Source organism: Amblyomma maculatum, chromosome 6, assembly GCF_055883805.1.
Source record: "Amblyomma maculatum isolate TAMU_Amacu chromosome 6, ASM5588380v1, whole genome shotgun sequence".
Classification (NCBI taxonomy): domain Eukaryota; kingdom Metazoa; phylum Arthropoda; class Arachnida; order Ixodida; family Ixodidae; genus Amblyomma; species Amblyomma maculatum.
The window spans coordinates 7,480,485-7,503,889 of NC_139349.1; the positions used below are offsets into that span (position 1 = coordinate 7,480,485).

The window sequence follows — 23,405 nt, forward strand, 5'->3', positions numbered from 1 at the left end:
GAAATACCGTTACAACAATGGTTAAATTTGCCGAGGGGCCCATCAGAGATCCAAATGACAAAGAAACTCCAGCAGCTTCATATTGAAACAAGTTTGACTTGCTCTAGAAGTGTTGTCCATTGTGCTCAAAAGCGTGCTTTTTTTGCAGGTATGCTTTATGGATCTGCAGACATGTTGGATGGCGTGCACAGTGGCAATGGCAGTGATGGTGCTGGAGACCTCTGGGTGAAAGGAGGCCAAGGAGAGATGTCCACCCCACCAGAGGCTTCGTACCAGCCCTATGATGCCCGCCTGCCATCTGGGTACTACTACCCTGATGATTATCAGGGTCTCAATGAGGATGTCATGAACCTCAAGAACAGGGAGCACCTTCGTGAGTTTCCAGATTCTCCATTTCTAGCGTTGAATGTGATAGAAAGGAAAACTTTGTTGGTTGCAGGCAGAGGTGTATCTATAGGTCATTCCTGGAAGGGGCAGTTACGTGGCAGAGGGGGTCATGAACATATGAACCATCACATTCTTAGATTTATTCTTGATAAAAAAGGGATTCAGTGTGGCTTTCCTATGTCAAATTTCTCGCCAGGCGAAGTGGTAGGGGACTGCCATCTCCACCTTTTAATTCTATTGCAGTTTGCAGGTCTCCTGTTATAGGAACTGCTCATCAGTAAGCCACTGAATTAAAGGATTGAGCATGCATATCTCCTTCCGCCAGTCTTTTTGAAGTAAGGCTGCTGCTTAAGTAACAAGCTACACATACTTGCAAAGTCTGAGCTGGTTTCTCTGCGTCAAAGTTTGAAGTCACTTTTTTTTTATTGACACTTACCTTTTGGGTTTGTTTTCCAGACTCGCCATACTATGACGTCAGTGGCCTTCCTGACCCCTATGCTACAATGGGTGATGAAGACAAAAACCCACAGATCTCTCTCTCATTCGACGAAAGCCTCGAATCTGGTTACTCCACTCCGAACTCTAGGAACCGACGCATTGTGAGGGAAATAATTGTGTGAGGATCTGCGCTGCGCAAAAGAACATTCTTGTTGCAGCTGAGCATGTGCTGACACGAGGAAGCATACAGATCAGTGGAGCGTGGTGGCTGATGCCTTGGCTGACTTTGGACTTGATGTGCCTCGAAAACTCTCTAGTATGTGTGTGCGTGTGTGTGCGTGCATGGGCGTATGTGGCTGTGTGAAAAAAACTGCTGGCCAGCAGTGAGACTGCTTCAAGTGCCAAGGTGGCCATACTGGAGCCACATGTGTCCACGGGGCAGTCAGGTGACACTCATGCTCTCAGCATGTCTGGAAAGCAGCTCAGAAGATGTTCGTCATGCCTCAACATTTCCACGTTACCAGCCGCCAAGAAGACTCAAGTGCAAGCAATGTGTGAATTGCAAGGTTCAGGACTAGTTTGGCTGATTCTGCGTGAGGGCAGCCATTTTAATTGTTAGCCATGAACTGCGCAGAGAGCAGCACAGGACACAGTAGCTCTCTTTGCCCTTGAATGGAATTTATTTGTGTGTGGTGTGCTCAACTCACTCTCAGTACTATGTTTGCAGTTGTTGAGTTTGAAGGATCCATTGTCTTTGTGCTGGTTCAAGAGTTTTTATTTTTTATTTTTTCTGAGTGCAGGAGCACAGGAATTCAACAAAGCCTGTCTTATCTACAATGCATTGACTTAAATTCTCCCTGCACATTTTGTTCTCCTTGCAGCTCTGCTCAATGTGACATTATTTGTGCCTTTCGATGACTTCTGTTTCGCTAGTTTTTTGACACTCAGTCAGTTTTGTTTTATAATGGTATTTAATGATCCGCATGTGCCTGCTTCAAATGCTCTTTGAGCGCAAGAGCACAGGGAGGGACCATCTTGTCTGCAATACACTAGTGCTAATTCTCATGGCACTTTCTGTGTTCCTTATCTTTGCGCTCAATGTCCACATTATATGTGCCTTCTGACAACCTCTGTTTTCCTAGTTTTTTTTACTCTGAGTGACTTGTTTTATATTTGCGTGCTACATGTGCTATTTCAAGTGGTCTTTGTGTGCGGGAGCACAGCAGGCGTCCACAAGGCCCGTCATGTCTGCAATAATGTGGTTTTAATCTTTTCGGCACCTTCCATGCTCCTGGAACCTTTGTTCAAAGAGAGTGTTAGTGGTGCCTTCTGAATACTTCTGCTTTCCTTTCTGAATGACTTTCCTTATAATTATATCTGGGGTGCCGTATTAACAGAGATATGCGGCAGTGCTTCTTGAGCACATTTTTGGGGGGGCCAAACATTGACTGCTCTATATTTTTATCAGCTTGTGTGTAGTGGTCTTTGAAGGCTGAAAGACTGTTAATGCATTCACCGTTGCTGTGGGTGTAAAACTTGTGAGCAGCTCAGACTTGTAAGATTTTTGATAGGTTGAAAGCAATCATTACCATTCTGCCATTTGTTTGTTTTTTGAATTAATGAAGCAGAAGGTTTATCATTTCCTTGTTATTGTGAGAAAAAAATGTACACCAAGGCCGCTACATTGTTTTGCTTGCTCAAAAAAGTTTTCATTTCAGGAATTGTTTTTGAGGGGCCATTTGACGAATCACCAGACTTTTAATCACTTGCTGCTCACCTTTTGTCCGCAGCTGAAACATTAGTGTTTACCATTGTCATTTTCTTGTTTGCTAAGCGGCTGTATTTAAAGCTTCTGGTTTGTTTATTTTATTGCCATCATTATGAACTAACTGGCTAGAACATTGCGTCTTAATACTCGTGCTTTTCATGGCATGACACAATGTTAGATTGTACATTCATCTTGCAAGTAACAAAATCATAGAGGTGCGTTGTACAGGTTGGGCTCTCATTTGTTGCCATACTCACTGATAATTCATTCATTCTTTATGCAAAGAGGCTTCCCAGTAGAAAAAAACAGTGGTTCATGCTGTAAAATTGTTGCAAACTTCATTTGGCTGTCTGATTTTTGTTTTTATCAAATCCTGCAACAACTGTGGTGACTTTTTCAGTCAGTTAGATCCAAATTTCGAAACAATTTGCAGTTGAGCTGACGGCTATGCCAGGTTCTTGCATGTTCAGGTGCCCAGAGATATTTTTGGAATGCAGAAGCTATGAAAATCTGCATTTCTTTGTTGCCCGGAGGCACTGCTAGACATTAATTGGTGCAGCGGGAAGAATGTGCAGGGGAATATGCAGAACCCATTTTGTTTCCAGACTGCATGCTTACACTGCCAAGAAATGGAGCTTTTCCTTGGCTCTCATGCTCTGAAAACTTCTGCAGGCACTTGTGCATACAGATTATATAAATTTTTTCATGTTTTAAAGGTGCAGAAAAGATTTATTGCAGATAATTAAAGCGAGACTGTAGCAAAAAGATCTCAAAGTGCACATTCTTGTCAATGCACAAGGTTTTAAATGGACTGCTACCAGTCTTGCCAGCTGAGAATCACTTTATGTTCTTTGTGTGTGTAAAGATGTCAGTTACCCGTGAAGGCTCCTGACAGACAGAAACTCGTGCCCTTATGAAAGTATGGCTTAACATTTTCTCTCATGCTGCCTTCCTGTAATTCATCAGCCCCTTGCAGCATTCTTAAAGAATATGCATTAGAACTGGAGAACTACTTAACCTGCAATTGCATGCTTCAAGAGCTCCCCGGCTGACCCTCATGAAATTCGGAAGCATACTGGGACTTTCCATGCATTACATGCATTTAGAACAGCCTCCTTGATTTTGCGCAAAATTATAGCTTGGAATTGGCCTAGTACATGGGCAGACTCATTCTGCCTACCAAGCTTTGTATGTATCAACAAGCTCTATCTAAGTACAGTTAAAACTCGATTTAACGAAGTTGAGGGGAGCCGTGAATTATTTCGTTAAATCGAGAACTTCGTTAAATTGAATGAGGCATTTCTTGGGCACATAATTCAGCACATTCGATTACAGTAAAACCTCGTTAAAACGTACCCGTTTTAAAAGTAGTAAAGTCAAGTCCCCGACTGAGCACCCATTGAACATAATGCATTTTGCATCCGCATAAACCGTACCAGCTTATCGCGGTTGTATCGGTTAGCACGTACCATTTTCACTTTTCGTCGCACTCGCGCGTGACGAATTCACGCCGGTAGCACCGACCCAAAGGACGGTTCGGCTAGCGGCGCAACAATCTCCCCTAAATACCGCCGACGGGACGGCAAGCCACACAGCTAATGACAAATTGGCGCCAAAGTTGGTAATCATACAACTAGCGCAATCTTTGGGGGTCCGTATGATCATCGTCATGACCCCCCGCGCTACTTTCGAGTGGGTAGCGCCAACACCACGACCGGCGCCGCGCGCAGTTTGAAAAAAGCGACGGGATGAAGATGCTCCGCTCTGTTACCGCTGACTCGCAATCAATAAATTTTGGGGTGCTGTCTACAAAATAGACCAAAAATTAACACCTTTTCACCTTTATTTCTCGAAAAAGGTTCGTTAAATCGGGACAAATCACGGAATTGGTTTCGTTATTTCGGGTTAGTCAAAGCATTGAACCCTATGGGCGTCTGAGGGGGAATTAGGATACCTTCGTTAAATCGAGATTTTCGTTAAATCGGGTTTCGTTAAATCGAGTTTTGACTGTATATTGGAGCTATCCTGGCTTCATAATGCCAGACTTCTTGCTAAATTAAGGATGTTGTCGCTCTCTTTGTTTGCAATGTACACTGTGTTCATTCATTTTTGTTTCTTTTTGAGTGGTTTTTAATCATGTTGAGTCACACCTAAAGGTACTACTGGTCATAATTTGGACTTCACCGAGGTAGAACTGACAGTATGCTCAGGAGTAGGCTTCACTTCCAAGCATCTTCTGTTTCCAGTGTAAGCCTGCCAGGTGCTCTGGTACTCAGTGAACAGAGCCTCAGCACTTGCCTATTGCTTTAGCACTGTTGTAACACTGTGATGGTCTTTCAGCTCGTGCTGTTAGGTTCCTTGGTAACGTTCAAATCCTTGTCAGCTGTACATCATTACAGTTACTAGCTATTAGATCGACAAGGCTAGTGCATATATTACTCTTGTGTTCCTTCTTTTACTTTTGTACATATTACAAACACATCTGTGTCTCTTGATGACCTTGCTAGAGTGTGTATCTGATGTAACATGTTGAGCATCTACGGTTTTGAAATTTTAGGTACAGTTCTCATACTTACTTGTGTATAAGACACAAAATGTGTGCGGAAAAATATCATTGGAAGACTTCTTGAATACAACCAATGACTGAAATAATAACTATAAATCATGACTCCAATAGTGGAAGGTCCTAAATGACCAAATGCAAGCCTAAATAATATTGTTGAGGAAGCTGGGAATGGGTATCGACATGCAGAAAATATTTGTGGTATCACAAATCCAATGTTGCCCATTAAAATCTAGGCATTTGCCCTTCAACCTGCTAATCTTGCCATGTGTTGAAAAACGCAAACAACCAGAATGGTTTGTATTAAAGTGCCTTTGTCCCTTGCAGCTGCTGTTGTGATGTTCCCACAACGTTATGTATTTTCACTGTAAATAAACATGTCATGCTTTGTGAAACTTAACACTGCTGGTGTCATACATATGGGTGCACCCATCCTGAGTCCTTAGAACATAAATCATGTACGCTGACTCAGTCTTAACCTCTTAATGGATACGTCATGGAGACTGATAACTGAAAATGTGTGCTAATTCTGTAAATGGCACCTATATGCCATTTTACGAAGTAATACATATTACTTCAAGAACTCAAATTTCAAGCAAATTGTCGCTTGCAACTCTGGCGGCACACTTTAGCACAAAGCTAATCACTGCAATGCTTCACTGCAATGTACCTACACAGAAACACATCTCAATGCTAGCCCTTAAAAAAATGTACATTGAACTTCTAATATCGTAATGATAGAATCATGATCAGTAATAAAAAATTAATCTCAAAGGCAACATCTGTTCATTTCTTGCATCAGACTGGAATCATAAAACTCTTGATGAGTTTTTGCATCAACATTTGCATTAGTATAGCAATAAATTTTTAATGAATTTCAAAATGGAAGCAATCCAGTTCACAACTTCTCGGTGGCAGGCAATCAGAGTAGCATAAAATGAAGCTAGCACGAGTTCCGGGACTTGTCTTCAGTGCTTTCGTTGGCATGTCAGAATGACAACTGCGGGTTTAAAGTTAGCCGCGTTAAAGTGAATGAGTTGATTAGCGCACGGCGACCTTTCTGTTTTAGCTGTGACATACAGAAGTCCTCCACAGTTAACATATCTTTTTTTATAAGATCCTCATCGTCCCTCTGGGCCACACTTCGCTTTGCTGGGATGTGCAGATGGCCACCAATGTGGATATATGTGGACGCTATATAGAACACAAACTTTTCCGGTTTTAGAGTTATACTGAAAAGATGTGGATGGTAGTAAAGAGGACACAATTGAAATTTGGGAGGCGCAAGATGCAAGAAAATGTCTGAAAGCATTAACCAGGCCTTTATTATGATTGCGTGCCAAGCAAGAAGTGCGAGGGAAGGGAGTTGCATCTCATAACATTGGCATATTTAGCACCTGTTGTCATCAGACCTAACAAGCTCAAGCATTTTGATGCCTCTGCATGGCTTGTTTGGTATGGTCAAATAACTAATTCCGTCTAGTCTTCAGCAGAGTAATAGACCAGCCGCGTAACATATAGCCCATGGTTAGAGACTACTGTTCCTTTATTTTTAACATGTATCCTACAATAGCAGTAATAACCTGTGCTGTGCAGATATCGCCATGCTTGCTTTTCCCTTTGCATCTGGCGAGAGAGTTGTCGAAATTCCTCCTCTCTGGACAGTCAGAAACCAGTTTCGCTTCAGCTTCCACGGTGCTTGCGCGAGGTGCACATGACTGTTCACTGAAGTACACTTGGCAGTGTCCAGGGAGCCCAAAATGCAAAGATGTTTAAAGGTGTTAGCCGCAGTATGCGTTTTAGGGCAGGCCTATTTGCACCCGTCAGGTTAGGATAAAGGCAAAAGCCACACTGAATAGGTGCCAACGCCCAGATGTAATGTGAGCATATGAACGCTGCCTTCCAGCATACCAAATTTGGTAGGAAATAGCAGCCGCGCGAGGAGCTCGTCTGTATGGTTAACCCAATGCAGGCCTTCGTGGCTGTTCTGCAGGACTGTGCATTTTTCAGAAAAAGCTTTGGCACGATTTTTACTAATGATTTTGGCACACGGGTTGAGTGACTTATGGTCGGCAAGATCGGTTCCTGAACAATAATTTTAAAATAAAAATTGAGATTTTCGTTCACATGACACTATGCACTTCTCGTTTAGGCTTCGGGGTAGAACGAGAGAGAGGAGATGGCTACACAGCATGAAAGAGGCACTGAACAAGGGTAGAGGGGAGCCTCAAGTACGCAAGCCGAGGCTTGGTCAGAGAGGGCATGCGTGCAATGTCTCATCATAATAACAATTTGGGTGGCGCTAAAGCTAACCGTGCGGATCCTCGTTTGCGTACATGCATTTTGCAGCGAGCTTAAGCCACGGGGAGAAAAGCGCGGCCCACTTCCATCCTGGATAATTGTAGGTGCGAGGTAGAGGGAAGCCTCCGCTTCTTTTCTCTCGATCTATCCATCTCTTTTCCCTTTCTTGTCTACCCCGCGACCGTTGCATCGCGCGTCGCTGGTAAAGTGAACTAGAATTATAGTGCACTTTATCGCCGGCGTCATTTGAACGGTATGTGTGTTTCGGGAGTTCCGCCAGCCGCTTTGCCATCGGTGCGTAGACTTTGCGTTTCCGGTCGCTTTGTTGTGTTGTTACTTCACGTGCTCGTGATTTCATCCTGTCAGTGCCACGGCAGCTACAGCAGTGTTTGGTTTTGTGCCCGTGACGTTCGAAATCTTTACCTATCTCGTAATGCGCCGGCATGCGCACCTTTTAAGATTCCTGTGAGTCACTGAAGGGCAGCGCTTAGCTTTGGACGGTAGCGCTTATGCGTCGTTTCTTCTGCAGTTTGTTCGGTTACAACTCAGTTCGACACGCAGGAAAGCCGGTAAGCCTTTGGAGACAGTGGACGAGCTAAGGCGATTTGCACACAGTGACCTTTCGCCCGTACGTGATTCATGTATGTATTTATATGCTGCGTTTTCACGAATGTCGCCTCATTTTTAGAACAGATTCAGTTCACGTGCAAATTTTGTATAAATGTGCAAACGTGCAACGTGTATGTGCAAACGTTGTCTTTTTACGAACTTTCTTATCGCTTCTGTGACTTTAGATATTCACGAGCGAGGTCGCATACATTGCGCGCGTATGCAAGAAAGCTCTATTCAGCTCCCTTTAATGCACCTTTCTGCCTATAATTTGCCATTGCTGCTGCAAGTAGACGCGCTGGACGAGTTTCTACCCCGTGCTTAATCACTGATCCGTTCCGCATTATGTAAACGACAACCCGATGTAGATTAAAGGCCAGCTTTAACAAAGCCTTACGAACGTGCCTGTGTGACCTATAGGCGTAGCGCACGGTGGCGTAGCGTGTCCAAGCTGTGCTTCCTGGAGAACTCAAGGAGGCACTCACTGGTAGCTCACTGATAGTGATGGTGATGGTGGCTATGCCCTTTGTAGCGGGTCGCCGGTCCAAGCCGGGATCCAAAGTGGCCAGAGGGTTATCTTCAGTAAGGTCTGCCATTTCATATGGTCTCGTGACATCACGAGATCGGCCCACCCATCAGTGCCAGGCCATGTCACCTGAAAACTACTACTCGCGGTTAAGAGCATATTATCGGCCATGGGTGCGTGTGTGTCGCCACTTACAATCACCATTGGTGGCAGAATTGTAGTCCGCACGTTTGAGGCACACAGTTCTGAGTCGTGTCAAACGAATTGGCACCGTATGGCACACAGAACTGTTTTTCGAGCTGAATTCTCACATGTGCAATGGATTCGTACAGACGACCTTTTTTTCCTCGAAACCGTTGTGAGGTGCGATGTTCAGTGGCCGCGGCGGGCGAACCAGTAGTCAGAGAGCTGTGGGTGGCACCAAACGAATAATTGTTTCGTGATATGCGCGTCAGTACTTGAATTGAGGACCTAGAATTAAACTCTGTGAAAACTCAAGCAAAAGCAGGCAAGTAAGGTCGCCACCCAGTCCTCCCGGGTGGGATTTGGGTTAGGTGTGCAGTTAAAAAACGCTCTTTCGGCGGTGAATTTTGTAGAACATGTCAACCCATGTCAAACAGCTTTGCCGCGCAAGACGATGCGCGAACGAAGGGGTGAGCTCATTTCTGATCGCCACCAGGGCTGCAAGTGCGCTCGATTTCATCAGACATGCTCGCATTGTGCTACCTGTATTAACCGCGATTTTAATGATTCAGCATTAATAGGCTCAATCCGCAAAAAAAAAAAAAAAGAAGAAAAAAAAAGCGTCCACAGAACGTGTGCACAGAAATTAGTGTCTGTCCGCGATCCTAAAATTAGCATCTCTAGACCCCTAAAATGTCTCGTCCAAATTTCACCTAAATTGGTGTTTAACCTAAGTAGAGCATGTAAAGCTCAATGGTGACATCCAAACTTAAGTCGGCTACCACTAAATTTAGCCCTAGGATCCCCGAAATTTGACCTCATCTGAATTTGACCAAAAATTTGATGTACAACCTAGTTTTACTTCGAAAAACTCAGACGTGACTTTCCTATTTAGGTACATGGGCCATCCCTAAAATTTTGCCCCCGGCCTCTGGACTCCAGAAATTTTACTTTGTCCGAATATGACTAAAACTGATGTTGAACCTAATTTCAGAAGTGACAGCTCAATGACCTCCAAATTTAGGTGGGCCACCCCAAAATTTGACCACCATGGACCACCCAAATTTTACCTCGTCCAAATTTGACGAAAGTTCCCCACCTGGTGAGTTCCAAGTTTAATAAGGCAGCTCCGAAATTTAGCCCACTAGACCCCCAAATAGGCCTTATTCGAATTTAACCAAAAACGGTGTAAAACAGATCAGTGGTGACTTCTTAATTTAGGTGGCGGGCCATCCCTAAAATTTGACCCACTGGACCCTTGAAATTTTGTTTCGTCCGAATTTGACCAAAATTAGTGCTTAACCTAATTTTAGAATAAACGAATCAATGGTGACTTTCAAATTAAGGTGAGCCCCAATAAAATTGACCCCATGAATTCCTGACATTTCACCTAACAAAAATTGGTGGTTAGTAGCCTAATTTGAGTAGGACCAATTGGTGATTTCTAAATTTAGGTAAGCCATGACTACAAAACCTGCCCACCATGGCTCAATATATGGCCCACCAGTCCCAAAATTTGGCCCAATGGACCGCTATTGAACTTCGTGCGAATTTGACCAAATTGGCATTTAAACTAATTTCAGTATAGATTACGCAAAGGTGACCTCTGAATTCAGGTGAGCCACGCCAAAATTTGGCCCATGGACCTCCGCAATTTGACCTCGCCCGAGTTCGACCAACATTGTTGGGTAGCCTAATTTAAGTAGTAACAATTGGTGGCTTCTAAATTTAGGTAGGCCGGCCCCAAAATCTGGCTCCCAGCCCAGGTAGCACCGAACATTAGAATAATGTTATAAAAGTGTTATGTGTGTCCTGAATGTTGCCTAACGTTTTGGGACATAAAAATTGCATTATTAGAACATTCAGTTTGCCCCGCCGTGGTGGTGCAGTAGTAAGACGCCCGACTACTGTGCCGGAGTACCCGGGTGCCGGAGTATACCGACTACTGTACCTGCCCGGTGTGCCGGGCAGGCAGCGTACACGTGCTCTAATTCCCCCGTGTACGTACCCCCTTCCCCCCAATCTAACAAGGGTGGAGGAGGTATCTCTGAGACGGCTGAGAGTCGGAGTGGCCATTACACCCGCCGTTCGACACCAGTGGCTAAGTCCTACAATTCCAGTTCCCGACAAATGCCCACACTGCGAAAAGCCCGCTTGCGACACCACTGTCCGGCATCTAATGTGGACATGCCCAGGAACTTCGCATATGCGCAAGACCATTCTACAAAATGCTGGACTTTCATCGACTAATGACACTCATTAACAAACAACATTTATGCACGCAGTTTATGTGACTTCTTGCACATGGCTGCACTCCACACATTTCTGTGACTCTACGACTCTACCACCACCTTTTATGCCGTGTGGCAAACTCAGCGCCATAAATAAATAAATAAATAAATAAATAAATAAATAAATAAATAAATAAATAAATAAATAAATAAATAAATAAATAAATAAATAAATAAAAGCGATTATTTTCTGGCTGTAATAAAAAAGCAATCAACACAAAATCTCAATTAACATCATCATATAATTAGAGCATATCGTCATAACGTTCTCTGGAGTACTTTTTTAGAAAATAAGCAAATGGTGAGCCTGCATGCACATCAAAACGAAACTTTACATGAAACACATCACATGTGACACGCAAACATATGTCATGTACACGGAACATACATTCCTGTATTAAACTAGCTGTCGGTATTTTTGCTAACTTTTTTTTCATCGTACAGGCTTTCAGTTAATTAACATTACAGTTAGTGCATATAGTGCTAGACAAAAGCAGTGTTGGGGCCAACGCTGAAGGCAGTCTTTGGTGATCCCTCGCTGCCTGTCACGCAAAGTTCCTGAAAAGCCACCGCACCGCAGTACTCTCTGACATATCTTGTCTCGCGCAGATCAACCGCTGGAGTTGGCAGGCCGCCGTTACTGCGCTTGGCAGCAATGGCGAGGATCGATGGTTCCTCTATGAGGGCCATGCAGGAAGGAAACAACTTAGGAGAGGCCCTTGCCATTATTAGTGCAATGGAGAAAGCGTGGCGGAAGTGACGTCAAAATTTATAGGGTTAGCCAAGTCTGGCCATTAACAACGGTGACGCTGTTGCTATGAAAACTCGGGCCACTAGCAACAGCGTTGCCAAGGGCCCAAGGTACGTGAGCGTCGCGGAGAAAGAAAATGCGGAGGGTAAAGGAGGAGGAGAGACGTTGCAGTTGCAGCGTCCGGTCGCTGCGCGGCCGCGCCGGCTTCAAAATAATGACGTCAGGACCTCTCCTAACTTCTTTCCTTCCTCCATGATGAGGGCAAACCATTTGCTACGGGAGGGCAGCTATAGACCCGCGTGCGGCTGTAAATTTGCGTCTTCATTATTAATCCTCTAAAAGGTTGCGTAGCTGAAAAGTACCCTTATGACGTCGTTTGAGTGCTTTCTGCAATTGCAACAAGATGTCTCAGCTTATTTTTTTTTTTTTTTTTTTTTTTTTTTACGCGGTCGTCTCAAGTCATGATGGAGGAAGGAAACAACTAAGGAGAGGCCCACGGCGGGAGAGGCCCTTGCCATTCCGAATGCATTGGAGAAAGTGTGGCGGAAGTGACGTCAAAATTTAGGATTAGCCAAGTCTGGCCATTAGCAACGACATCGCTGTTGCTATGAAAACTCGGGCCACTAGCAACAGCGTTGCTAAGGGCCCGAGGTACGTGAGCGTCGCGGAGAAAGAAAATGCGGAGGGTAAAGGAGGAGGAGAGACGTTGCAGCGTTCGGTCCATGGTCCGGTCGCGCGGCCATGCCGGCTTCAAAAAAGTGACGTCAGGGCCTTTCCTAAGTTTTTTCCTTCTTCCATGCAAGATGTCAATACAACTCAAGTAGTCCGAAATGTGGCGCCCAACTCTGGTCATCCTTTACGTAATGAAACGTCATTTTGACATCATCATATGATGTTTATGCATGATGTATTTCCCACTACACAACGTCAACTAATCATATTTTAGGAGGCTGCTCTTGACAGTGGGCAGTTCATTTCACCCCGTTCGTAATACAAGCGTAAGTGCATTCCTGTATACCGTCTACACCTTCGTTTTCCCTCCACAATTACTTATATATACCAACCAGACATCATGAATAGCGCTGCTAAAAATCCGTTTTCACGCTCACGTCATCTCTACGTCACCGCAAAAAGCCATTTCGACAGACCGCAATTTCGCCCCACAAATTTGACACACGTGACTTTTTGACAACCGATCAGAGAAACTGACACCGAACGGCGGCATGTGTGTCGAAAATGGGGCCCCTGGACAAAGTGGCGGCGTAGCTTGAAAAATACGTTTAGGTATTTGTGCCCACCCAGAACCTAATCAAGAATATGGCGCAATTCAATTAATGCTGAAAGAGCTTAGTACACCCGTATTTTGTAAAGCGCGATCGGTGTCATTTGCCCTTAGGGAAGCAGCGACATCAAAATTGCAGAATCTTGTGAAGACAGGGTTGTTAGTATACTTGTTAAACAGAGTGACTGGGCGACACCACCAGTGGTCGTGCCTAAACCGAACAACCTGGCAAGAGTATATGTGCTCACTTCAAAGTGATGCTAAATCTGTGGCTTAGAACGGATAATTTCCCGTCGTGGAGGATTTCGGAATGCAAATATTTTACGGCGGCTTGGTCCGTCTACTACTCGAATTGCATCCGCAGGTGCAGTCGCTAGTCATGGTCTACAGACATTTGGGGTTGGCATTACTAGTGCACTTGCGATCTTTCAGGCAGTCATGGATGTGTTGAAAGGTCAGGATCGTGTAGCGTGCCATCTGGACGAGTGTATGGGTGCTACATTTGACGAGCGTTTCCATAAAGCGGAAAGTGTGCTGTCCCGGTTACAGGACGGAGGCATACGATTGAAGAAAGAAAAGTGCTAGTTCTTTCATACGTCTGTCTCGCACTTGGGGCATGTTCTCGACCAAAAGGGTATACGCATGTCGGATAAAAAAGTGAAAGCTATAATGGAGTCTCCGTCGCCAAAGAATGAGTTGTGAGTCTACCTGGGGTAGATTAACTTTTACGGAAAGTTTGTTCTCAACATGGGGGTACGCAAGGTTAAGGCCATTGTACCACAATGTAAACTATGGAAAAGGCTTTAAGTGATCATATGAGCCAGAGCAGGCGTTTCTGGCAAGTAAAACATGGCTAACTGAAGGAAAGGCCTTTATATGCTAATTAATACCCAACGAAAGAAATAGGGCTCGTGTGGCATGCATCCACGTACGGCGTTGGCACCACCCTGTTTCATAAGATTGGGAGAGCTGCAGTTTCACCAGTACCTGGTTTCTCATTTATTCGCGTCAGCATTCGTTAGCTAGCCTTCTGGCGCACAACAAGCACGTTCCAGTAATTTCATCGGCCCGCGTGCGAAGCTGGGCTTTGTTGCTAGCGGCATACGATTAGTAATGGGTGTATCATAAAGGCAGGGATGGTGGAAAGGCTGACGCGCTACCGCACTTTCACAATTGCCGTTGGCGAATGATAAAGATGCTATCAGATATTACGTACGGTCTTTGCCAAAAATAACCAGGCTGGTCCAAAAGCTGCGGGAGCAGGGGCGCGGCCGTACGACGGCGTTGCGTTTGATGGCGCTTGCCGGCGCTGGTCAGCATCGAGGGTACTGCAGTTGACGCAACTTCGCACTTTCACTGTCGCTCTTTGGGCTTTAAAAACTAGACGCTGTTTTTGTTTTTCACGTTTGCGAAGCACGGTTACTGTCACAAACCCCCGCCTTTACGGTCAACAGAGACGCGTGATCCCCTTTACGGTTACCCGTCGTCCCTCAATGAGGTTTAAAGACACAGTTAAATGTTAGGCTGGTCAACCCGTGAAGTACGCGTGTCGGGGTGTGATTGAGAAATAAGTTCAAGAAAGTCCATCTCTTTTGCAAACAATCGGATATTTATAGCTAGTAGTCCAAATTGCGCTACATAACAATAAAGATAAAAGACGCTCGGTAAGTTACAAGATGAAAAACACCCGACAATGAACAAAACAGTGCGATAAGAAAAGACTATAAAAATAACGAAGCAGGTATTCCAGATATAGTAAGTATAGGGCAAGAGTTACACAGAAAACGTAGCGTAAAATACTAAGCCAGATCAAGGTTTAAACAAAGGCGAAAACAATATTTAATTAATCGAAAGTCTGTGGCAAAAAGGAATTGTCACGACTTTCTTGTTCGATGAGGCGTTGTATAGTCGCAGAGTTGACCGATAGCGGCGGCCTTACAAGACCAGGGAGAAACGATGAGTTGATCGTGGGTTCGGTGAAAAATAAGACACTTCCCCAGAGTGAGCAGCCGCGAGATCATGCTCGGAGGAGCGGGGAGATCACGTAAGTTCCGCTCTGTATGTGAGGCAGAAGATCCCGTAACTTCCGCTCTATATGTGAGACAGCTTGTGACAGTTACGTAACTAGTAATGGTCACGTGAGCAGTATTCATATATAATCATAAATTTATCTCGCAATATCGTAACTTGGGTGATATCACTAGTCATGAAGCGCAAAAGCAACTGTAACACAGTAACAACAGTAACACTCTTTCAAAATCAATGGATATCGGCGCCTTGCCCGATGACTGGAAAACCTTGGTGGTTAAGATGCCCTCAACGGGATCTGTAGGTATATAAATAAATAAATAAATAAATAAATAAATAAATAAATAAAATAAATAAATAAATAAATAAATAAATAAATAAATAAATAAATAAATAAATAAATAAATAAATAAATAAATAAATAAAAGGTAAACTCAGCAGTCATCTCCTTAGAATATGTCTTGATTCGAATAATTTAACATATACAACAGCAATCTACTTTCCACGGATGCTCATTTCGCAATCGGAAATCGGTACTCTGGCAATCAGACCTTTACAGCACATTATTATATGGGTGCCGGGACACGCAGGAATGGAGGGGAATCAAGAGGCTGATCGGGTAGTTCGAGGATATGTACGGTGCCGAGCTCCCGGACCATCCGATCTCGACGAACCTACGCCGGTGCCTTGCGAGTACTCGGAGATACTTGCATATTATAGGGGGGCGAGACGTAGATACCCGCCACCACATAAAGATCTCAACAAAGAAGAGGCGGGTATATGGCACCGAATCTGTACGTACGAAAGATTATTAATCCCACGGCATATCCGGACGTATGCCCGTGGTGTGGGGGAAGACCCATGATGCATCATATAACATGGGCGGGCCAAACGATTGACGTGGTAAACGTCATACAAGACCCCAGTGCGGAGCAATGCATGCAATGCTGGCCAGCGGCCTCTGTGAAGACCAACGAGGTTTGATACAGCGTGCTCTACGGGCGGCGGAAGCAAGTGGAGCCCTGTAATAAGGACACCGACCAGTGCTGAAGGCTCCACAAAAGAAGCAACCGCGAAGAATACCCTCATCAAATAAAGTTATTCAATAATAAAAAAAAAAAAAAAACCGGCACCAGGAAAGCGCGTGACAAGAGTCCTCGGAAGAATATATGCAGCATGAGGCCTGCAGGACCAAACGACCTACTTTTTTTTATTTGTGCTGATTTCTTCCCAAAGAAACTAACTGCGAAACATATTTTTGTACTAAAATTCATTTCGGGGATCACGAATTGCAATCCGGCAGGGATGCCCACTTATCATTTACAGGGCGCCACTAGACGTCAGGATTGAAGCCAAGAAAGTTTAGTTTATCCGACACCTTTGATTCCGATAACTGGCAGCATGACAGTCACTGTTAGCAAAGCGAGCAGGATACGGCGTGTAAACGCTGAGGGCGGTCAAATGGATTTGTTGCGCCCGAAGATACAGGAGGCCGCGTAATATGCAAATAAACCGACGTTCAGTTTCCTTCGCTTTCTGGTTCTGTTTGTGGGGTTTAACGTCCCAAAGCAACTCAGGCTATGAGAGACGCCGTAGTGGAAGACTCCGGAAATTTCGATCACCTGGGGTTCTTTAACGTGCACTGGTATCGCACAGCACACGGACGCCTTGCTTTTCACCTCCATCGAAAAGCGGCCGCCGAGGTCGGGATGCGATCCCGCGTCCTTGGGAACAGTAGTCGAGCGCCGTAACCACTGCGCCACCCCGGCGGCTCCTTTGCTTTCTTATTAAGACGGACGAGTTCGAGTGCTTCAGAAAAAGAAATAGCTTGAAGCTTGTACTCCAACCCACCACAAAGGAAAGTGATAGGCCCTCCCAAGGAAGACGACGTTGGAACGACTCATTCGTTGAAGTCATACAGTGCCAAGGAACCCACACAAGTTTATTTCACGTATATGAGAGGGAGTGAGGTAAAGAGAAGAACTGTCGACGCAAAGTAGATCCACTAGATGTCAATTAAGACAGTATGAACTGAAAGAGTATCCATCACCACAATGACGTTGCGGAAAGGAGGACGCCCATTACCGATGGAAATAAAAGTGCTACCAACCAACGACGCACGCTCCGAATGGTTAATGTACAATAGTAAAAAGTCCCGCCATAAAATTTGGAGTGTGATCACGCATGCGAAGAAAGAGAGTCCAATCTAGCTAAGAAGGGAAAAAATTCCGAGAGCACTGCAGAATCTGCAGTGCAGAAATGCGAAAGCCGGAGTGTTTATGCTGCACGCAGTACATCGCGCGCCCTTTGTCGAACAGAAGCAGCGTTCCGTTGAATGCATCTCCAGCGTTCTATAACTGGTTTACAATAAAGGAAAGGCGCCGTATCTGTCATTCGCAGAATCCCGCTTCTATCATCCTCATGGTAGACCATGGAGAATTGTGATGTGCGTTTCACGACCCCGTTCGTGGCGCAGTTGGTCAAAGCGCTCGGCTGGGGATCCTAGGGATAGAGGTTCAATTCCCAGTGGAGACAGGGTATTTGTTTTTCTGATGACGTCATCAAGATGACTCACAAGTGGAATCCCGCGGTGTCTCGCGAAGTAATGGGACACTTCTCGCGGACGCACGGACGGAAACACCGGCGAGTCATGAGCAATAAAAGTCTTTCGCCTTAAAATGCCTACCCCTACTTTTTTCTCACGCTGGACATTATCAGTACCAATTACGTTCTGTGACCGAAATTTCTCCAAGTGACCACGTAAGATGCCAAGTATGTCATCTTCATTCAAATTAAACTGAGGTAGGTGGGGGTCTACATGGAGAAAAACAACACACATCCGTGCACTAGCAACGGAGACAGAAATGACTGAACGCATGCAATCTGCGGTCTTTCGTAGCAAGACCAATAAATGCGGTAAATTAAATGCGGCGAAGAAAATAAAATTGTTTGTGAACACGATAGAGCTTGACCGTAGAGTTTACAGTGGTCTGAACCGCAAGCTGATGAACCCGAAAGTCGAAAGGTAGGGCGCGAGCCTAAAAAAAAGCAAGTCATCGCCACAAGATAAGGCGATATAAGACAAGGCCATATAGGCTTAACGTTCAAGCAGGAGTAGAAGCCGATGATTGTAGGCAGCACAGCCAGAAAGCAGGGCACAGCCGAATGAGATGTTCCAATCTTCATAAACTAATTTCTGTTGTCTGCTACGCGTTATTTCTTTCCGTCACAGGTAGGGTGCATTCCTCTCATCGACGCCTCAGATCATTTCTTTGACTCATACTGTGGGCCTCTTTCCCGATCTATCTTCGCACTTTTATTTTCTGCTATACTCCGCTTTAATAAAGGTAGTGTGAGGGCCGATGTATCCCTCCGCGGTGTATCAGTGATTTCGGTGCTCGACTGCTAAGCTAAAGACACGGGATATCCTGGCCGACCGCGTTTAGATGGAGGGGACTCACGCAAGGTGCTCGTGCACTGTGCGATGTCGATCCATGTTTTAGTAAGAACCCCTGATGGTCGAAACTGCCGGATACTCGCACTTCGGCGCCCCGCGTAGCTCGTCGGAAGAAGAGAACCCCACACACCACTTATTTCAGGACTGATGTCTGTTGAAAACGTGGAAGGTAGAACGTGTCAAGACCCTTTCATTTTCATTTCATTTTATTACCTTAAAGACCCCTTTCGGGGTATTACATAAGGGTATTACGCATGTCAAAGAGGCAGAGCCTGAGTCTACAGGGATCTCTGTAGAATAAATACAATTGTGGCTCCCTAATTGTCTGCATTCGTGCGTTATTCATTTGCCGCGAATTCAACGTCGAGTGACTATATCGCTGAGAATGGTGCCGACGGCGTCTTAAGTACCCTTGCTAGGGATGGTCACCGCGAGTCTGAATGAAGCTACAAGGCACAATAAAAAAAAAGAAAAAGAGGGGGGGGGGGGGGGGGGGGGGTAAGCGATATCGACGTTCATCAGCATGTTGTTCATGAGGTTTAATTTCTCCTTGAACGACACCGCCATGTATCCCGAAGTTTTCGTTGAGCGCAAAGTCGTAGGTCAAAACTTCAGGAATATCGCGCATTCGCAGTGACGTTCTATCATTATGTTTTGCTTCAGGAGATGTGTCACGGGGGGTGGTTGCCTCCTTGCGACAGCACCTATTTCCAAAACTTTCTTTATGGGGATCAGAGGTGGCTCGTACAAGCGACTGTGTTCGTCACGCAATCGCACCACCTCTCGCTGTCGCGACAGGGCGGCATTTGCCGGCTATTCATACGAAAACAGCTCACGTAAAGAGCGGCACTCGACCGAACCGCAAGCTCGCAGGAAATGCCCTTGGAAAATTACGGCTGCGTTTTCATCAGCATGGCACTGTCTCTCCTGGTGACTCAGCATACTACTACCAGAAGCCGATTCAGATCGAGAGCCCTGTAGTTTTTATCTCTTACAAAAAAAAAAAAAAAAGCCCCCCCCCCCCCTCCCCAACAAAAAAAAGTGATCGTCATCATCATCCCCAGCCTGACTATACCCACTGCATATTCCTTCAATTAACCCGATCCTGTGCGAGCTGCATCCACTTGACCCCTGCGAACTTCTTAATCTCATCCGCCCACCTAATTTTCTGCCGCCCCTGCTACGCTTTCCTTTCCTTGGAATCCAGTTTGTTGCCCTGAGCGACCATTGGTTATCCTTTCTTCGCGCTACATGTCCTGCCCGTGCCCATTTCTTCTTCTTGATTTACATTAGAATGTCAGCGACTTGAGTTATTTATCTGACCCACTCTGCACGTTTACTATCTCTTAACGTTATCCCTACCATTTTTCTTTCCATAGCCCTCTGCGTTGTCCTCAACTTAAGTAGAACTCTCTTGGTTAGCCTCCACGTTTCAGCCCCATAGGTGAGTACAGGTAAGATGCAACTGTTGTATACTTTCCTCTTGAGCGACACCGGTAAGCTGCTAGTCATAATCTGCGAGTGCTTGCCAAATGTGCTCCATCCCAGTCTTATTCTCCTTGTTATTTCCCTTTCATGGTCTGAATCTGCGGTTACTACCTGTCCTAAATAGATATATTCGCCTACTACTTCCGGTGCTTCGCTATCTAACGTAAACCCGTCAGAGAGAATTGGCAGAGATATCAAAGCTAATCAATAAGCGCAAGGTGGCCGATATAAGGAAGTATAACATGGAAAAAATTGAGCATGCTGTAAAAAAGGGGGAAGCCTTAAAGCGATGAAGAAGAAATTGGGCATCGGGAAAAATCAGATGTAAGCGCTAAGGGAAATGCCTTATGTCAGGCAAAGTCATCACGAATATGGACAAGATAGTCAAGGTAGCCGAGGAATTCTATACTGATCTCCACAGCAGCCAACAAATTCGCGACAATAATGAGATTGGCGGTAAGGAAATGAAGCCAGACGTTCCGCCAGTGACGAAGGACGAAATTAAGAAAGCATTAGAAACTATGAAAAGGGGGAAAGCAGATGGAGGGGATCAGGTAATTATCGATTTGTTGAAGGACGGGGGGGATATTGTCACGTAGTGGTGACAAGTCCGTTGACACCAAAAGAAGACACAGGCTTGATGGTACTGAAATTACCTCTTTATTGGGCTGACTTGCGCCCTCAAAAGATCTAAGCAACTCGGCGGCGGCGATAGCAACAAACGTGCTGGTCGATGGTCGAACAAAGAATGCCCGTCACACTCGTCAACGCTCAATTTAAAGGCTGCTCAGAACAATCTAGATAACGTCGCAAACAGCTACCAGCACGGGCTGGAACATTGTGGAAAGACACACGAGTGGCCAGAATCTTCGAGACAGATCTCGGTGCATCTTGCGCTACAACGAAACTGATAAAGGTGTGACTAGCGACATCGAGCATTAACAAACAAAGATTACGGAACTGATACACGATCCAGAATCAGAGTGATAAGCCTTTATGCCGGCGGCTGTTAAAAAACAACAAATATAGTTTTGAAGGTTTTGCGGCTATATTGTGCTGGAAAAACTGGCCACCCTGTATACGCAATGTTTGGTGTCATAGATGATACCGGAACCATGGAAGAACGCAAACATTATCTTAATTCAAAAGAAAGGGGACGCTAAGGACTTGAAAAGTTAGACCAATCAGCTTACTGTCTGTTACGTATGAGGTTGGGTTGGGTTTTGGGGTTTAACGTCCCAAAGCGACTCCGGCTATGAGGGACGCCGTAGTGGAGGGCTCCGGAAATTTCGACCACCTGGGGTTCTTTAACGTGCACTGACATCGCACAGCACACGGGCGCCTTGCTTTTCGTCTCCATTGAAAAGCAGCCGCCGAGGCCGGGATTCGATCCCGCGTCCTTGGGAACAGTAGTTGAGCGCCGTAACCACTGCGCCACCCGGCGGGGTATTTACCAAGGTAATCGTTAATGGAAGAAGGGCAACTTTAGACTGCAACCAAGCAAAAGATCAAGCAGGTTTTCGGAAACGGTACTCTACCATCGATTATATAGAAAAATGGTAGAAGAAAAATGGTGATAGAAAAATGCTCGGAATATAACCAAGCCCTTATACATAGCATTCATTGATTACGAAAAAGCATTTGACTCAGTAGAAACCTCGGCGGTCATACAGGAATTGCGAAATCAGGGTGTAGACGAGCCGTACGTGAAAGTGCTGGAAGATATATATAGAGGGTGCACAGCAACCTTAGTTCTGCATAAAGAAGCAACAAAATTTCTATAAAGAAAGGTGTTAGGCAAGGCGACACGATCTCCCCAGTACTATTCACAGCTTGCTTAGAAGAAGTATTCAGAGACTTGGAATGGGAGCAGTTAGGGATAAGAGTAGATGGAGAATACCTCAGTAATCTGCGATTTGCTGATTACATTGCCTTGCTAAGCAACTCGGGGGATGAACTGCAAATAATGATTGGTGACCTAGACAGGAAAAGTAGAAAGGTAGGCTTGAAAATCAATTTGCAGAAGACTAAGGTAATGTTCAACAGCCTCGGAAAGGAACAGCAGTTTACATTAGATATCGAAGCACTGCAAAAAAAATAATAAAAATATAAAAAAAGTAATTCAGTCGGAATCAGTAGCGACCAGAAGGAGTTTTCACTGTAGCGCGACCGGTTACTGCGGCAAAGCTAGGTCGCGTCCCAGTGTACACGTTACTGTGGGAGTTTTGCTGACTGCCGGGTGCTCACAGTCCTCATGCTTATTTGTTTGTTTTTTTTGTCCATGCGTGCTTTCCATATGTTTCCTTTTCGATGTCGATCACTTGACTCTCCATTTTTCCATGGCAAGCGACAGTTTCGAGTACGGCCAAAACGCTTCCTCATATTCTTTTGCGTGGGCCTCCCTTTCGGGCACTTTCGAAAAAATTGATGAGAGAGCAACTTTATTTATAGCACATCACTCTGGCGCTTATAACGATGATCGCGAGCTTTTCTGTCCACGGCCAACTGGACATCCATCCGAATGGAGGCAAGCCAAGCGCTGCAGATGGCTAGAAGCAGCGAAACCTTGAGCCAAACGTAGTCGCACTAACTCCTTTCTTAGGAAGGAAGTTGAGTAAGCTTTGTTAATTGGTGCTGGTACTAAGCTTTATTCGTGAGAAAGGGGAAGTAGAATCCGGGTGATTAAATTGGTAGGAAACTGTTTACTGCAAATAAATGGTGTAAATAAGAATTCATGATTTCATAATTGTGGCGAGGGGCAGCCCTCCTCCCCGCTTCCAATCCGACTCCGCGGATGCATGCGTCCTCTCTAGCGACCCACGGAGGGAGGGCACAGTGTGAACACTCGAATGCTATTTATTGCACTTGCAATTTTCATCACTTTTAGCAGCGCTGCGACAGGAGACAGGGAACAAGAAGAGACGAGAAGGGACGTCTCTTCTTGTTGCCTGTCTCCTGTCGCAGCGCTGGTGAAAGTAATTAAGATGAACCAACTAGCTCAAATTTCCGTGTTATTGCACTTACAAATAATACAGATCATGATCGGCTAGCTATAAAACATCAACAAGGTTTTCCTTGGGAGGAGAAGGTACGTAAGAAGGGCTTCTGACTCACCGGCTGGGAAAATTGGGGTGCGACCTGGCGGCGAACATTTGCACACTCCGGGATCTACCTTGCGACCCGCAATATTCGGACAAAGCCATACCGCGGCGTCTACCTCGGGAAGTGGCGACAGCGTGCGGTGTTTATCGGTCATTTCGCTGTCAGTGCTTGGAACTATTAGGTTCTGGTCGCGCGCCTGTGGTATCGTACCGCTGCCAGCAGTTGTTATTA

At 45.2% G+C, this 23,405-nt stretch overlaps 1 protein-coding gene across 1 annotated transcript in view; it reads left to right on the forward strand.

Annotated features, from left to right (window-relative positions):
- The window catches only part of LOC146185004 (cell adhesion molecule Dscam2-like), a 134,550-nt gene extending 128,979 nt beyond the window's left edge, over positions 1–5,571 (forward strand). Inside the window, exons 14-15 of the mRNA XM_084605956.1 lie at positions 149–373; positions 844–5,571. Of these exons, the coding sequence (XP_084462082.1) occupies positions 149–373; positions 844–1,007 (389 nt within the window). The 3' untranslated portion in view covers positions 1,008–5,571. The remainder of the gene's footprint in view (positions 1–148; positions 374–843) is intronic.
- Positions 5,572–23,405: the final 17,834 nt, after the last annotated feature.